This window comes from Chiloscyllium plagiosum, chromosome 51 (assembly GCF_004010195.1).
Source record: "Chiloscyllium plagiosum isolate BGI_BamShark_2017 chromosome 51, ASM401019v2, whole genome shotgun sequence".
Classification (NCBI taxonomy): Eukaryota; Metazoa; Chordata; class Chondrichthyes; order Orectolobiformes; family Hemiscylliidae; genus Chiloscyllium; species Chiloscyllium plagiosum.
Window position 1 is genome coordinate 353,419 of NC_057760.1, and position 13,655 is coordinate 367,073.

Genomic DNA, 13,655 nt, shown 5'->3' on the forward strand with positions numbered 1-13,655 from the left:
TCTCTGAACCCTTTCAAGTTTCACAACATCTTTCCTATAGCAGGGAGACCAGAATTGTACGCAATATTCCAACAGTGGCCTAACCAATGTCCTGTACAGCCGCAACATGACCTCCAAACTCCTGTACTCAATACTCAGACCAATAAAGGAAAGCATACCAAATGCTGCCTTCACTATCCTATCAACCTGCAACTCCACTTTCAAGGAGCTATGAATCTGCACTCCAAGGTCTCTTTGTCCAGCAACACTCCCTAGGACCTTACTATTAAGTAGATAAGTCCTGCTGAGATTTGCTTTCTCAAAATGGAGCACCTCGCATTTATCTGAATTAAACTCCGTCCGCCACTTCTCAGCCCATTGGCCCATCTGGTCCAGATCCTGTTGTAATCTGAGGTAACCCTCTTCACTGTCCACTATACCTCCAATTTTGGTGTCATCTGCAAACTTAGTAACTACCTCTTATGCTTGCATCCAAGCCACTTATACAAATGAAGAAAAGTAGAGGACCCAGCACCGATCCTTGTGGCACTCCACTGGCCTCCAGTCTGAAAAACAACCCTCCACCTCCACCCTCTGTCTTCTACCTTTGAGCCAGTTCTGTGTCCAAATGGCAAGTTTTTCCCTGTAGTCAACCATATTGCTTTGGGTCTGGAGTCATCTAGAGGCCTGACCGGGTTCAGGATGGCAGTTTCCTTCCCCTAAAGGACATTAATAAACCAGATGGGGTTTTCCCCCAACAATGGTCATCCTTAGGCACTCAATTCCGCATTTTCTGTTAAATTCGAATTCCAACATTGGCCATGGCGGGAATTGAACCCCAGAAGGTGAGCTGGGTTAACAGTCCAGCGATAATACCACCAGTGTCGCTACCTCCCCAACTGAGCCTCAGTAGCACTTGTATGTCAAAGATCTCGTGCTCAGTCTTACCTCTGATCACTCGAGGCATGGCGCTGTGCGAGGACTCTGAGGTAAAAGCTTACACTCAGGTGTCTGAACAAGGTCTGTCAGATTCTTCAATACCGCAATATCTACTTCTGTGTCTTGTACAGAGTGAGGTACCTATTGGGCACAATGTTTTCTTAGCTGCAAATTTGCAACCATACTGTTTAGAGAATCTAACCATCGCCCCCTTGATGTTCAATGGTGTTACCATCACTGAATCCCGCCCCCCCCCCACTACAAACATCCTGGGGGTTACCATTGAGAGAGAATCTAACCATCATTCCCTTGACATTCAATGGTATTACCATCACACATTTCCCCCTCTCCCACTATCAACATCCTGGGGAATTATTGTTGATCAGAAACTGAACTGGACCCAGCCAATATATAGACTGGCACCAGAGCAGTTCAGAGACTGGGAATCCTACAGTGAGCAAGTTTTCCCCCCCAGCCAACGTCTGTTCCACTATTGAAGAGGCACAAGTCAGGGGTGTAAGGAAATTGCCCACTTGCCCTGGCCGGGGGGGGAAAGCTCCGATAACAGTCGAGAAGCTCGACGCCATCCAAAACGAAGCAGCCACCCCCCCCAATTGATTGGCACCACATCCGCAGACATCCCTGCTCCCCCCCCTCCCTCCACCGATGCTCAGTCGCAGCAGGGTGTACCGTCTACAAGACCCACTGCAGCCAGGCTCCTGAGACAGCACCTTCCAACTCTGACCCCTACCTCCTGAGAGGGCAAAGGCGAGGCCGGGGGGGGTGGTGTGAAAACATCAGCCCCTTCAAATTCCCCCTCGGAGCCTGAAACACCCACCATCCCCGCTTGGAAATATGTCGGCCGTTCCTTCTGGGTTAGAGTCGTGGCACTCCCTCCCTGAGGGGCATTGTGGGTCACCCCAAAGCGGGTAAACTGCAGTGGTGCAAGAAGACAGCTCACCCTCCCCCCCCCCCCCCACCTCACGTTCTCAAGGTGGGCAATACAATACTGGGCCCAGCCAGCGATGCCCGTGTCCCACAAATGAATATAGGGAAAAGGTAGTGCGGGGCCCCTAGGCCAATGGGGAGTGCTGCTGCATTTGTATAGCCACTGCAGCTTAGCATCACCCAAGGCAGACGCCCCCCCCCCCCCTCCATAACCCGGGAGAGGGATCCCAGAACTCCCCAGTGTGATGCTGGGTCCAATGGTCAGAGAAGGCAGCTTTGCATGGCCTTGTTTAGTCAAGTCGATAAGGTAGGAGCCCTGGTGAGTGTTTGCTCAGTTATCAGGGGCTGTGTTGGCAGATTGGGCTGTGCCTGACCGCGGGGCCTCGGACTGGGGGGGGGAGAGAGAGCCAGTTGCTACCAGTGACGCTGCCGAGCACGCAGTTCAAGGAAATTATTGACACTCTCTTGTACCCTGCTTTCCAAACCAGTTCCAACACAGACGCGTACTGTTCTCTACACCCCCCTCCCTATCTCTGTCACCCCTCCAGCCCCTACACCCCCCTCCCTATCTCTGTCCCCGCCTCCAGCCCCCTTCACTCCCCTCCCTATCTGTCCCCGCCTCCAGCCCCCTACACCCCCTCCCTATCTCTGTCACCCTCTCCAGCCTCTACACCCCCCTCCCTATCTCTTCCTCAGTCTGCCACCCATGCCCAGTCTGTGCCAACAGGTGGCTCCAACCCCCATGGCCGCATCGCTGCCCCCACCTGGGCAGCAAGGGGGTGGTGTCGTCCCAAGTCTGGCTCATTCTCTTCCTCCCTGTTCCCTTCCATTCCCACCCCTGAGTCTGGGTGACCTCCCTCGTGTTCCATTTTAAGCTGTGCCCCTGCCCTCATTGGCCACCCCAGCCCCCAACTTCCTGCCAACCCTGTGCCAGTGAAACGGACGCCACATTCTCTGTTCCTTCATGAAGTGCACTGGCCCCAAGCACTGGGGGGGGGGGGGCTTCCAATCCCATGATTCCTGGGGTGACTTCCAATCCCATGATTCCTGGGGCTGTCACTTTGACGTGGTTTTTCTCAGGTTCGAGACGCCCCAAAGTTCCATCGTGTCTCAAGTTTGAACGGTTCATTAGGGCCTGTTCCCTGACAGATGAGGCTTTCGGCCTAAACCTTTCACGCCTTCCAAACAAAAACCCAGTATAATCAAAGGGGGGAGGGGCCTGCTAGCCTTGGCTTAGATTAGAGTTAGTTGCTGCAGGGGGCTGTGAGAAAAAGGTGGCTGAATTCTCTCCTCTGACTCAAAACCCGCCAGCTTGTTGTCACTTTTAATCTTTGCACTCAGGGGCGGCACAGTGGCTCAGTGGTTAGCTCCACTGCCTCTCAGCGCTAGGGTCAGGGGTTCAAATCCACCCTCGGGTGACTGACCGTGTCCGAGTTTGCACGTTTCCCCCCCCGTGTCTGCGTGGGTTTCCTCCGGGTGCTCCGGTTTCATCCCACAGTGAGCCATGAACAGGTTAGGGTGGATTGGCCATAGGGAATTGTCCTGTGGTGCCCAGGAATGTGCAGGTTAGGGTGGATTGGCCATGCTAAATTGGCCCGTGGTGTCCAGGAATGTGCAGGTTAGGGTGGATTGGCCATAGGGAATTGTCCCATGGTGTTTATTTTTCTTTCCTTTTATTTTACCCCCCCCCCCCCCACACTACCGTCTAACTGCCTATTTTTTTCCCCAGCACCCCTGTTGTGTGTGTGCAGGTGTGAGAGACAAGGTGTACGAATCTTTATTCAAATATCCACCACCAGGAAGGAAAGAAACACCCAAGTGGCCAGTGACAAGCAGTGCCCTTGACATCAGAGGGCAATGCTGTGTGATCAAACAGTGAGGGGGGAGGGCAGGGATTAAATCAAAATAGAGTGGGAGGGGGAAATAATGCACTCCACTCCCTGCGGCGCCCACCTCTCCCTGAACAACTCCAGGGTGTTGGTGGACACCGAGTGCTCCTTCTCCAGAGACACCCCGAAACAGCCTCAATGCCAGATGAAATAACTCCCGTATCCCATTGCTAAATAACCCTTTACTTCCAGGCGGAGAGTCATCGACACTGATCCAGCTCCCTCAGAGTCGGCTTTCAGAGTGAACAGGGCCTGTTTCCACACTGGAGGGACTCAATGGGTCTGTTTATGAGGATTGTTGCAAGTGTCTTTATAACAGCATCTACAACAGGGATAGTCTGTCGGGTTTGGATGGGATAAGTTTCATTCCATAGTTTTGCGAAGGAATTCCGTTTGTTTAAAACTTGGCAGTCAGGCCAGCTGATTCCTTCCGGGAATATCTGTTGTACATTTGTCAAAAACAAACACCAAAGTGCTCAAAACTGTTTTGAGGGGTCGGGCCTGGTCCATATCACCAGGCACCAGGTCTTTTGCACAGGGGGGGGGAACGGGTGTGGGATACTTGGGGGTTGTGGTGCGTTTGGTTCAGCAGGAGCCCCATCAGCGATCAGACAGCCCGCAGTTGGACCCCAGTTTGATTTCTGGCTGTTTGCCTCCGCAGGTGTTAGAGTACGATGACGCAGGCAACGTGGCCGATATCTCTCAGGTGCCGGCAAGCAGCTTCTACCCAGCGTACCAGCTGGAGGCGCTTTCTTGGGACAATGTCAATGCCACCCTGGACCGCCGCCGCCTGACTGCCCAGCTCTGCGGCCGCAACGCCAGCGACCAGCTGTTCAGCAATGGGAGCTTCAGCTTCCGGGTAGGTGCGCGGGCTGGCTGCTTCTCTTCTGACTTGTCCCCTGCACTCGCTCTGTTCAGCATGTTCCCGGGGGAGAGAGACACTGCCTTTCTTGACTCTGTATCTAACCCTGTGCTGTCCCTGTCTCTGGGAGTGTTTGGGGGCAGTGTAGAGGGAGCTTTATCCTGTATCTAACCCCATGCTGTCCCTGTCTCTGGGAGTGTTTGATGGGGGGACAGTGTAGAGGGAGCTTGATTCTGTATCTAACCCCATGCTGTCCCTGTCTCTGGGAGTGTTTGATGGGGGGACAGTGTAGAGGGAGCTTGATTCTGTATCTAATGCTGTCCTGGGAGTGTGTCGAGCAGAGACAGGGCTCCATGTTGATTGACTGTTTGTTTGTTTGTTTGTTGTTCCCAGATAGCGGCCTTTGAGGGCACGAGCCGGGACATGGAGTTACCGCGCCTCCTGCACACGGCCAACAGCTCGCGGCTGGAGTTCCTCATCGACGGGGTGGCCCCCCGAGGGAACCGCTCTCGCTTCGCCCTGGAGCTGTTCACCCTGGAGGGCCTGGGGGCCAGGCCTGAGCTCAGACTGCACCACAGCATTGACGATGAGTACACCCCCAGCATCTTCCAGGTGATCCTCCCCCCTCCCCCTCCCTCAGCCTCCGCAGCCAAACCCTAATGCCCCCTGGAGCAGAACAGCCCTCCAACCCCCTCGCAATGAGATCATTGGAGGGCACCCCCTCCTCCTGGTTTTCTGACCGGAGTGAGTGTCATCCCCACCTTACCGTGCCAACATCTAAATCTGATGTGTGTCTGTGTGTCTGTGTGTCTGTGTGTCTGTGTGTCTGTGTGTCTGTGTGTCTGTGTGTCTGTGTGTCTGTGTGTCTGTGTGTCTGTGTGTCTGTGTGTCTGTCCATTGTACCCTGAAGGTTGCTGCACAGGTGGGTACAGTGGTCAAGAAGGCATATGGTATGCTTGCCTTCGTTGGACGGGGTGTTAACTGGCAGGTCATGTTAACATTGTACAAGACATTGGTTCAGCCGCATTTAGAATACTGTGTACAGTTCTGGGCGCCACATTACCAAAAGGATGTGGGCGCTTTGGAGAGGGGGCAGAGAAGGTTTCCGAGGATGTTGCCTGGTATGGAAGGTGCTCGCTGTGAAGAGAGGGTGAGTAGGTGAGGTTTGTTTTTTTTTAAGAAAAAAGGAGTTTGAGGGGGGACCTGATTGAGGTTTACAAAATCATGAAGGGTATAGACAGGGTAGATAGAGATAAGCTTTTTCCCAGGGTGAAGGATTCGATTAAGGAGAGGTCACGCTTTCAAGGTGAGAGGAGGAAAGTTTAAGGGGGATACACGCGGCAAGTACTTCATACAGAGGGTGATGGGCGTTTGGAACGCTTTGCCAGCAGACGTGATAGAGGCAGGCACAGTAGATTCATTTAAGATGCATCTGGACAGATGTATGAGTAGGTGGGGAGCAGAGGGATACAGATGCTTAGGAATTGGGCGACAGGTTTAGACAGTACATTTGGATCAGTTCAGGCTTGGAGGGCCGAAAGGCCTGTTCCTGGGCTGTAAATTTTCTTTGGTCTGTGTGTCTCTCTCTCCCAGTGTTGGAACGCCTCTTGCCCAGTGTAGGGAGCTTTGGTGAGGGTACTGATTTGACAATCCCTGGGCATCGTTTGGGGTTGAGGGGGTAATTGCTGCCCCTGGACGTGGCCCCCTGCTCCTGAGTTGACCATCAGCTGGCATGGTGCACCCTTGGTGTTGGCATGGTGTTAACCCTCTTGCCAGTGTGGTGCCCCAGGAGGGTATTGTGGTACCATGGTTGGCAAACTCTAACCTCTTGTTGTTTTTCTCCTACCCCTGCCCAGATGGATCAGCTGGTGGCGCTGGGCGAGAACGGGAGTACGATTGCCAGCTTCCTCCAATGGAAGCCAGTGGCCTACACTTCCCAGCATCCCTCGCTGGCCAACTCTATGCCCACCCGCCATTACGGCCTGCAACCGGGCCGCAACCACAGCCTGCCGGCCTTCAGCATTGCCTACGCCTTCTACGGTGCCCCGCTGCCCGGGGGACCCCGCCTGGCGGCCATGAACATCTCCTTCGGCGGGCCAGGCAGGGCGCTCTACGAACCTGGGAGGCACATCAGCTGGTGAGCTGCCCCGAGGGCGGAGGGAGCGATGGAGGGAAGGGGCCTGAGGGGAACCCGCTCAAACGGAGGGCTCGATATCTGGGCCAAGTTCTGACACCGTCAGGAGGGAGCTGTGGGGTGCTGCCAGGCTGGATTCAGGGTGCCTCTGGGCTGGGTGACGTGTATCTCTGACCCGCGTGCCGTGTCCCTTGGGGTTGGGCACTGTGTCTGTGGGCAGGGTCTCATGGCCCCTTCTGTGTGATCATGTTTAACCTCTGACCCTCTGTCCATCCCCAGGTCGGCTCTGATTGGACACGGGGAGCCTCCACAGGAGCGGTTCTCTGTCCTGGTGGTAGTGATCATGACTGTGGCCTTGGGGTTGCCTGTCTTGCTGCTGTTGCTGGGTGGAGTGACGGTCTGTATCATACACCGGAGACAAACCACCACCCTCTACCAGCCCGTCAACTAGGCTCCCTGGAACCTGACAGACTGCACCACCTTCTGCATTGACCAGTCTCCTACCTCCTCCAGTCCATCCATAGTCCAGGAGGCGCATTGAAACTGCAGGATGTACCCTGCAGACATTTTTACCTCATTTTTACAATGTTTAAACTGTTACTGCTTTACTGTGGCTGCTCCACTGTGAGTGCGAGTGTAGAGGGAGCTTTACTCATAATTAACCCTGTGCTGCCCCTGTCCTGGGAGTGTGGGGGATTGGGTGGGTGGGTACAGTGTAGGGGGAGCTTTACTCTGTACCTAACCCTGTGCTGTCTCTGTCCCTGGGAGTGTTTGATGGGGACGACAGTGCAGAGGAAGCTTTACTCTGTATCTAACCCCGTGCTGTCCCTGGGAGTGTTTGATCGGGGGGACAGTGTAGAGGGAGCTTTACTCTGTCTCTAACCCCCGTGCTGTCCCTGGGAGTGTTTGATCGGGGGGGACAGTGTAGAGGGAGCTTTACTCTGTCTCTAACCCCCGTGCTGTCCCTGTCCTGGGAGTGTTTGATGTGGTGTGGGGGGGGGGGTGGGGAGGAGAGACAGTGTAGATGAAGCTTTACTCTGTGCTGTCCCTGCACAGGGAGTAGGGCTGGAGAACAGCAGTATTTCCTGAGATTTTAGTTTCTGAAGGAAGTCTCAGTGATGGGATTTGAACCCTGGTGCTGTGTGGGGCTTGAGTCCCAGGCTGAAGCCCTCCAAGTAGACCCCGGCTATAAACGACGCCCGAGTGAATAGAAATGGAGCCGGGTGTCGGACCGTACAGCGCTGGGATTCGGGGTGGCTTGGCGTTTTCCCCTTCGGGGCCATGGGATTTTATTTTTAACGATTAAAACACTTTGGAGCCCTCTGTCGCTCGTGCATTCCACGTTGCCTCGTTTTTGTTCGAAACCTCAACGCACGGAAGGTGCGGTCGGGAATCTCTCAGCGGTGGGGCACCGCTGTGCACAGCAAGATCCCAAAACAAAATGACGAGAACAGCAAGCACGATCTTAAGAGGGGAAACCAGCTGGCAAGATCTTTTTTATTTAAAATTAAAAATTGTGGTGTTGATTGAGGGGTCTTTATTGACCTCGGCGGCGGGGAGGGGTGGTGTAAATTTTGCTTCCAAATTGGGTTCTTTCATGTCAAGCCTAATTCAGGGAAGGTAAGGCTGGTCCCCTTGGTTCAAGCCTGAGCCCAGATCGGGTGTGGGGTCCCCCCCCCCCTGGTGAGGCCTCATGTGGCCAAATAGCCCCTCCCATCATAAATGAGCCGCCCCCATCCCAAACCCCCCTCAGGAGAAGGAGCCATTTGGGTTCTGAGCATTTTATTACCTTAGCAAATACAAACTTAACACCCTGCGTGCCCGTGCATACGTATATAATAGTTTTTTTAAAAAAAATTATCATAACAATCTGGCTTAGAAATGTTGAGGGGGGGGTGGAGCAGGACTGCTTAAAATGTGCCCCAAGGAGTCTTGGTTTTCCCCCCTTTTTTTTTAAATCTGAAGGAGGGGAAGCTAACCTTGAAATCCAACCCCTCCCCTATGACTGACTTTTTAAGCCACCCTCCCCAGAAATGAGTTGAGATGCAGAGCAATGGGAATGTTGATTTTTTTTTTTTGCCCCCCAGTGGTGACCATGTTGTTCTGTTAGCTGCCAAGGTAAGGGGATGGGGTGGGGGCACGCTATTGGCGACTAGACCCCCTCGCCCCCATCTTTCCAATACCCCACCGCTCTTTGTGACCCAGTTTCACGTGGAATTGACCCCCTTGAAGCCTTTTGGTTCAAAGCTTTGACGTTGGAACATCAGAGGTTGGGGGTGGGGTGTTTTGGAGGTAACTGCCAAGCTGTCTAGTCCTCCATCCTGGGGCCTGGATTGTGCGTGACTGCCGGGCGGGGGACAGGGGCGTCCGGTCGACTTGTCGAGCTGAGGACGGAAGGGAGAAATCGAGCCCAACGTTACCGAAGAGCTTGATTTTCGAAAAATAGGTTAAATAAAAAAACAAGGGTCCTCCTTGTGGTGCAATGTCCCTGCCTTGGGGAAGGGAGATCTCGGTTCAAGTCCCACCTGCTCCAGGGATGTGTAACAATGTTTCTGAAGAGGTTGATTAGGAAGAAAAGGAAATATTATAAAAGGGCCCTCTTGTGTAGTGTAGTGCCGCCTCCTCTGGACCAGGAGGTCCGGCTTGAAGAACCACCCTGCTGCAGAAATGTATAATAGCATCTCTGAACGTGTTGGGTTTTTTTTTAAACAAAAATCAAGGAAGCAAGCCTAATGTAGCTGAAATTAAAAAAAACTTGAAATACTGTAGAGGGGGGGCACTCCTGCGGGATTGAGGGGCCTGAGTTCACACCCCCCCTCATCCAAAAATGTGTAATAACATCTCTCAACAGCTTGATTAGAAAAAGTTAAAGTTTTCAAAATATGAATTACAAAAAATAAGGTGATGGGTCCTTAATGTCAATATAAAGTAATTAATTGGAAAACACCAAAAATTTACTGCTGGTAGTTAATAGATTGAAAAAATACCACAGACGATTTGATGGGAAAGAAATTTGTTAGATTGTGTGAAAGAGCACGTCTGCTTGTTGTGTTTAGAATAATCGGGCCTAACTTCCTCGTGGCTCCAGGCCTAGTGACCTGGGAGTTGTTGCTACGATAACCACCACATCTTCCAAGGAGAAAGAAAAGGGATTTTCCTTTTCAGCAGAAAGCTTTAGAAAGACGAAAGTACATCTACATAAGGATAAGACGCTGGAAATGTCAACACTGACCTCCTTGTGGTTCAGATCCGAGCCCAGGTCATCTTGGCTGTCATAGCAACGGCACATGGGCAGTGCAATATGGTTGCCCAGGCCTGAGTGGACACAGGCTGTATTTTCTTATGTGTGGGTGGAAACCGTGGGATAGATCTTTATATTTACACAGTAAATGAGCAGCAGCTTAAGGAACGAGACGCGAAAAGAGGGAGCGAGAGGCCGCTTGTAGTTTGTTTGCTGGCGTTGCTAACTCCTCCTGCCATCATGGCCACTGGAACTGAAAATGGCTTCCCCTTTACTGCTCGATTGTCACGGGTTACGCTCGCTCCCCTGTCTCAGGGTCGACGTCTGTATCTGTAAAATGGAGGGTGGGGGGTGGAGAGAGAGGGCAGAACAGTGTCAGAGAGGAAGAGAAGCCTCATGTCGTCAAGCGAAAAGCAGACGCTTCCCCCCCCCCCCTCGATCGACCCGTTCAGAGATGTTACAGAGCAAATGGGACTTGAATCTGGCTCTGAGGGAGGGACACCACCATTGTGCCGGAAGAAATCCCATCCCCAGCTCAGTCAATCCCCCTCCCTAATCCATGCAATGTGCCCTCAGCTCCCCATGGGAGCGAGTCCCCTATTCTCACTCCCCCACTCCCCGTGGGAGCGAGTCCCCCATTCTCACTCCCCCACTCCCCTGTGGGAGAGAATTGGGCGGCACAGGGGTTAGCACTGTTGCCTCACAGCGCCAGAGACCCGGGTTCAGTTCCCGCCACAGGCAACTGTCTGTCTGTGTGGAGTTTGCACATTCTCCCCGTGTCTGCGTGGGTTTCCTCCGGGTGCTCCGGTTTCCTCCCAAAATGTGCAGGTCAGGTGAATTGGCCGTGCTAAATTGCCCGTGGTGTTAGGTGAAGGGGCAAATGTAGGGGCATGGGTCTGGGTGGGTTGCTGTTAGGAGGGTCGGTGTGGACTTGTTGGGCCGAAGGGCCTGTTTTCACACTAAGTAATCTAATCATTCTCACTCCCTGGGAGAAGACATTTCTCCTCAATTCCTAAGTGGAATTATTCGTGACTGTCTTTAAATGAACAGCCCCCTGGTAGACCTGTCCCCCAAGTAGAAACAAATCTCTGTCCACCTCTTCTGAATTTTGTGGATCTCGAAAAGGCGGGAAAGCTAAGCCCAGGTGGGAGTTGTAACCATCACTGACTGAAAATCCTGGCTTGTAAGCCACAGGGTGACTCACCCATACTCCATTGGCTGGGCTCCCTGTTCATCTCCGCCTCGATTTGGTGGTGGAGCGGGAACGCTGGAGCCACGGGGCCCTGGGCCAGCGTCTGGATTGAGGCCTGGGGAAGCACGCTGCTCCCGCAGGGCGGTAGGCTCCCGGTGACTGTGGCAAACGAGTGCCAGGGGTCGGGGGGACGTTCCGAAGGCTCCGGCGGGATGTCTGGGGAAGCGGGGAGAGAAGCCGGCAGTCAGTTACCGGAGGAGGGGAGACAAAATGGAGGTGAACACGACAATCATCTCGCCCGGTTTCCTTCACGGTATTCCTAATGCAGATCTGAAATGTAAACGTCACGCTGCCATGATGACCTCCCACCAGCAGGGTGGTGCTGTGACAAGTCCCTGAAGGCACAGCTGGGATTTTTAACTTGTCATGGCGACCTGCCAACAGGGTGGTGGTGCTGTGACAGGTCTCTGAAGGCAAATCTGTGATTTTTAACTTGTCATGGTGCCCTCCCACCAGGAAACTGGTGCTGTGACAGGTCTCCACATGCAGTTATTTTTAATGTAAATGTTACGCTGCTATGATGACCTCCCACCAGCAGGGTGGCACTGTGACAGGTCGCTGCATGCAGATTTTGTATGTAAACATGTCACGCAGCTATGACGAACTCCGACCAGCAGAGCGGCGCTGTGACAGGTCTCTGCATGTAGAATTCTTAATGCAAACGTCACGCTGCTATGATAACCTCCCACCAGCAGGGTGGTGCTGTGACAGGTCTATCAAACAGTAGGTGCCACTACCATCAAAACTTACATTTATGTAACGCCTGTAACACAGGAAAGCAGGAGTTTCTCAAGCCAAACCCTGGGAGACGGCATTTTGGATGTGTTGGATACAGAAGGAAATCAGAAAATAAGGATTACTTTCACCCAAAGGTGAAATCTTCGACAGAAGGAGGGGGCGCTAGCGGCCAGAGGGTGAAGGCAGGACAAACAGATGATGAGTCCAGATAAAAGTCTCCTGATGTAAACGAACGGGCAGCAGATCTCGAAAAGCCTTTGGAGAAACCGAATTGGAAGTGAATTAATTCCTCCCCCTTCCCAATTCCCCAAAGCCTGTCCCACCATCAACAAGGCAGCAGTTAGGAGTGTGAGGGAATGGGAGTCAGGAGTTACTCTCTGCAGGATTCCCAGCCTCTGACCTGCTCTTGCAACCATTGGGTTTATGTGGTTGGGTCCAGATCAGTTTCTGGACAATGTTAACCCTCAGGATAGTTTATTGATGGGAAACCAATCGATAGTGGTTGGTATTGAATAGATCTGCCCTCTTTCTCTCTCGCTGTCTTTCTCTTTCCCCCACCCTCCGTCTCGCGCTCCTTCTCCCCCTCCCTCTTTCTCTCTTCCCTTCTCTCTTTCTTTCCCCCACTCTTTCTCAATGGTGACCTCCCTGGATGTTGATAGGTTAGATTCTCCCTTGTTGGAGATGATTATTCCCTGGTGTTTTGGGTGGGGCAAATACTACTTGTCAGCCCAAGCCTGGATATTGTCCGTGTCTTGCTGGACTTAGACGTGGGCTGCTTCTGTATCTGAGGAGTCACCAAAATAACTGAACATTGTCCGATCGTCAATGTACACGCCCACGCAATCAGCAGCCAAGGAGTTTTGAACGTAGATTGAGAATAAGCAGTGAAAATATAACCACTGCTACAGTTGTGAAGTTAAAAATCACACAACACCAGGTTATAGTCCAACAGGTTTAATTGGAAGCGCACTAGCTTTCGGAGCGACGTTCCTTCATCACCTGATGAAGGAGTGTCACTCCGAAAGCTAGTGTGCTTCCAATTAAACCTGTTGGATTATAACCTGGTGTTGTGTGATTTTTAACTTTGTCCACCCCAGTCCAACACCGGCACCTCCAAATCATGGCTACAGTTGTGAAGGTGGGGAGAGTAATTGTAGAGTGGGAGACAGGAATTTGGTGTCTGTAAAATGCTGAGGGAGGTGGTGGAAGCATTGTGTGGTCTCTTTAAAAGATCATGTGCTTTTTTTTCCCTGTGCTGAGAGATTAAGATGTCTATGAGCAGCAGCTCGAGTTTGCAAGTACACAACTGAAACATTTTGTATTGGGAATCCATACGGTTAGCAGGCCCAGCCCCAGTTTTAAGAAACTTAACATGTTTTTGACTTTAGCCAATCAATTTGGATCAGGTACTTGCATACCAACCATCTGTTAAGTTTAAATCTGATGGTTTTGACAAGATAGGACCAATCCTGTTGTGAGAAAAACTGAAATGTCATCTCGTGTATAAGAGAAGGGGGAAGTTGGACACTAACCCAGAGAGAGAGAGAGAGAGAGAGAATTTGGCTCTGTCAGTCAGAGAAAGCACCATCTACATAATAACGATGCCAATGACAAAAAAAAGGGCGTTCCTGACACAAGAACAATGGGAGAAAGCACAGAACATTCCGGAGACT

General features: G+C 52.3%; 1 protein-coding gene and 1 long non-coding RNA gene across 2 annotated transcripts in view; one reads left to right on the forward strand and one right to left on the reverse strand.

Moving 5' to 3' along the window:
- LOC122544694 (glycosylated lysosomal membrane protein) overlaps positions 1 to 7,526 on the forward strand; it is a 13,514-nt gene extending 5,988 nt beyond the window's left edge. Inside the window, exons 2-5 of the mRNA XM_043683979.1 lie at positions 4,417 to 4,614; positions 5,011 to 5,229; positions 6,474 to 6,754; positions 7,031 to 7,526. Coding sequence (XP_043539914.1) covers positions 4,417 to 4,614; positions 5,011 to 5,229; positions 6,474 to 6,754; positions 7,031 to 7,202 — 870 coding nt within the window. The 3' untranslated portion in view covers positions 7,203 to 7,526. The remainder of the gene's footprint in view (positions 1 to 4,416; positions 4,615 to 5,010; positions 5,230 to 6,473; positions 6,755 to 7,030) is intronic.
- Positions 7,527 to 8,516: 990 nt separating this feature from the next.
- Positions 8,517 to 13,655, reverse strand: part of LOC122544697 — a 22,077-nt gene continuing 16,938 nt past the window's right edge. Inside the window, exons 3-4 of the long non-coding RNA XR_006310448.1 lie at positions 11,197 to 11,400; positions 8,517 to 10,322 (exon numbers count right to left, since the gene is read on the reverse strand). This is a non-coding gene — a long non-coding RNA (uncharacterized LOC122544697). The remainder of the gene's footprint in view (positions 10,323 to 11,196; positions 11,401 to 13,655) is intronic.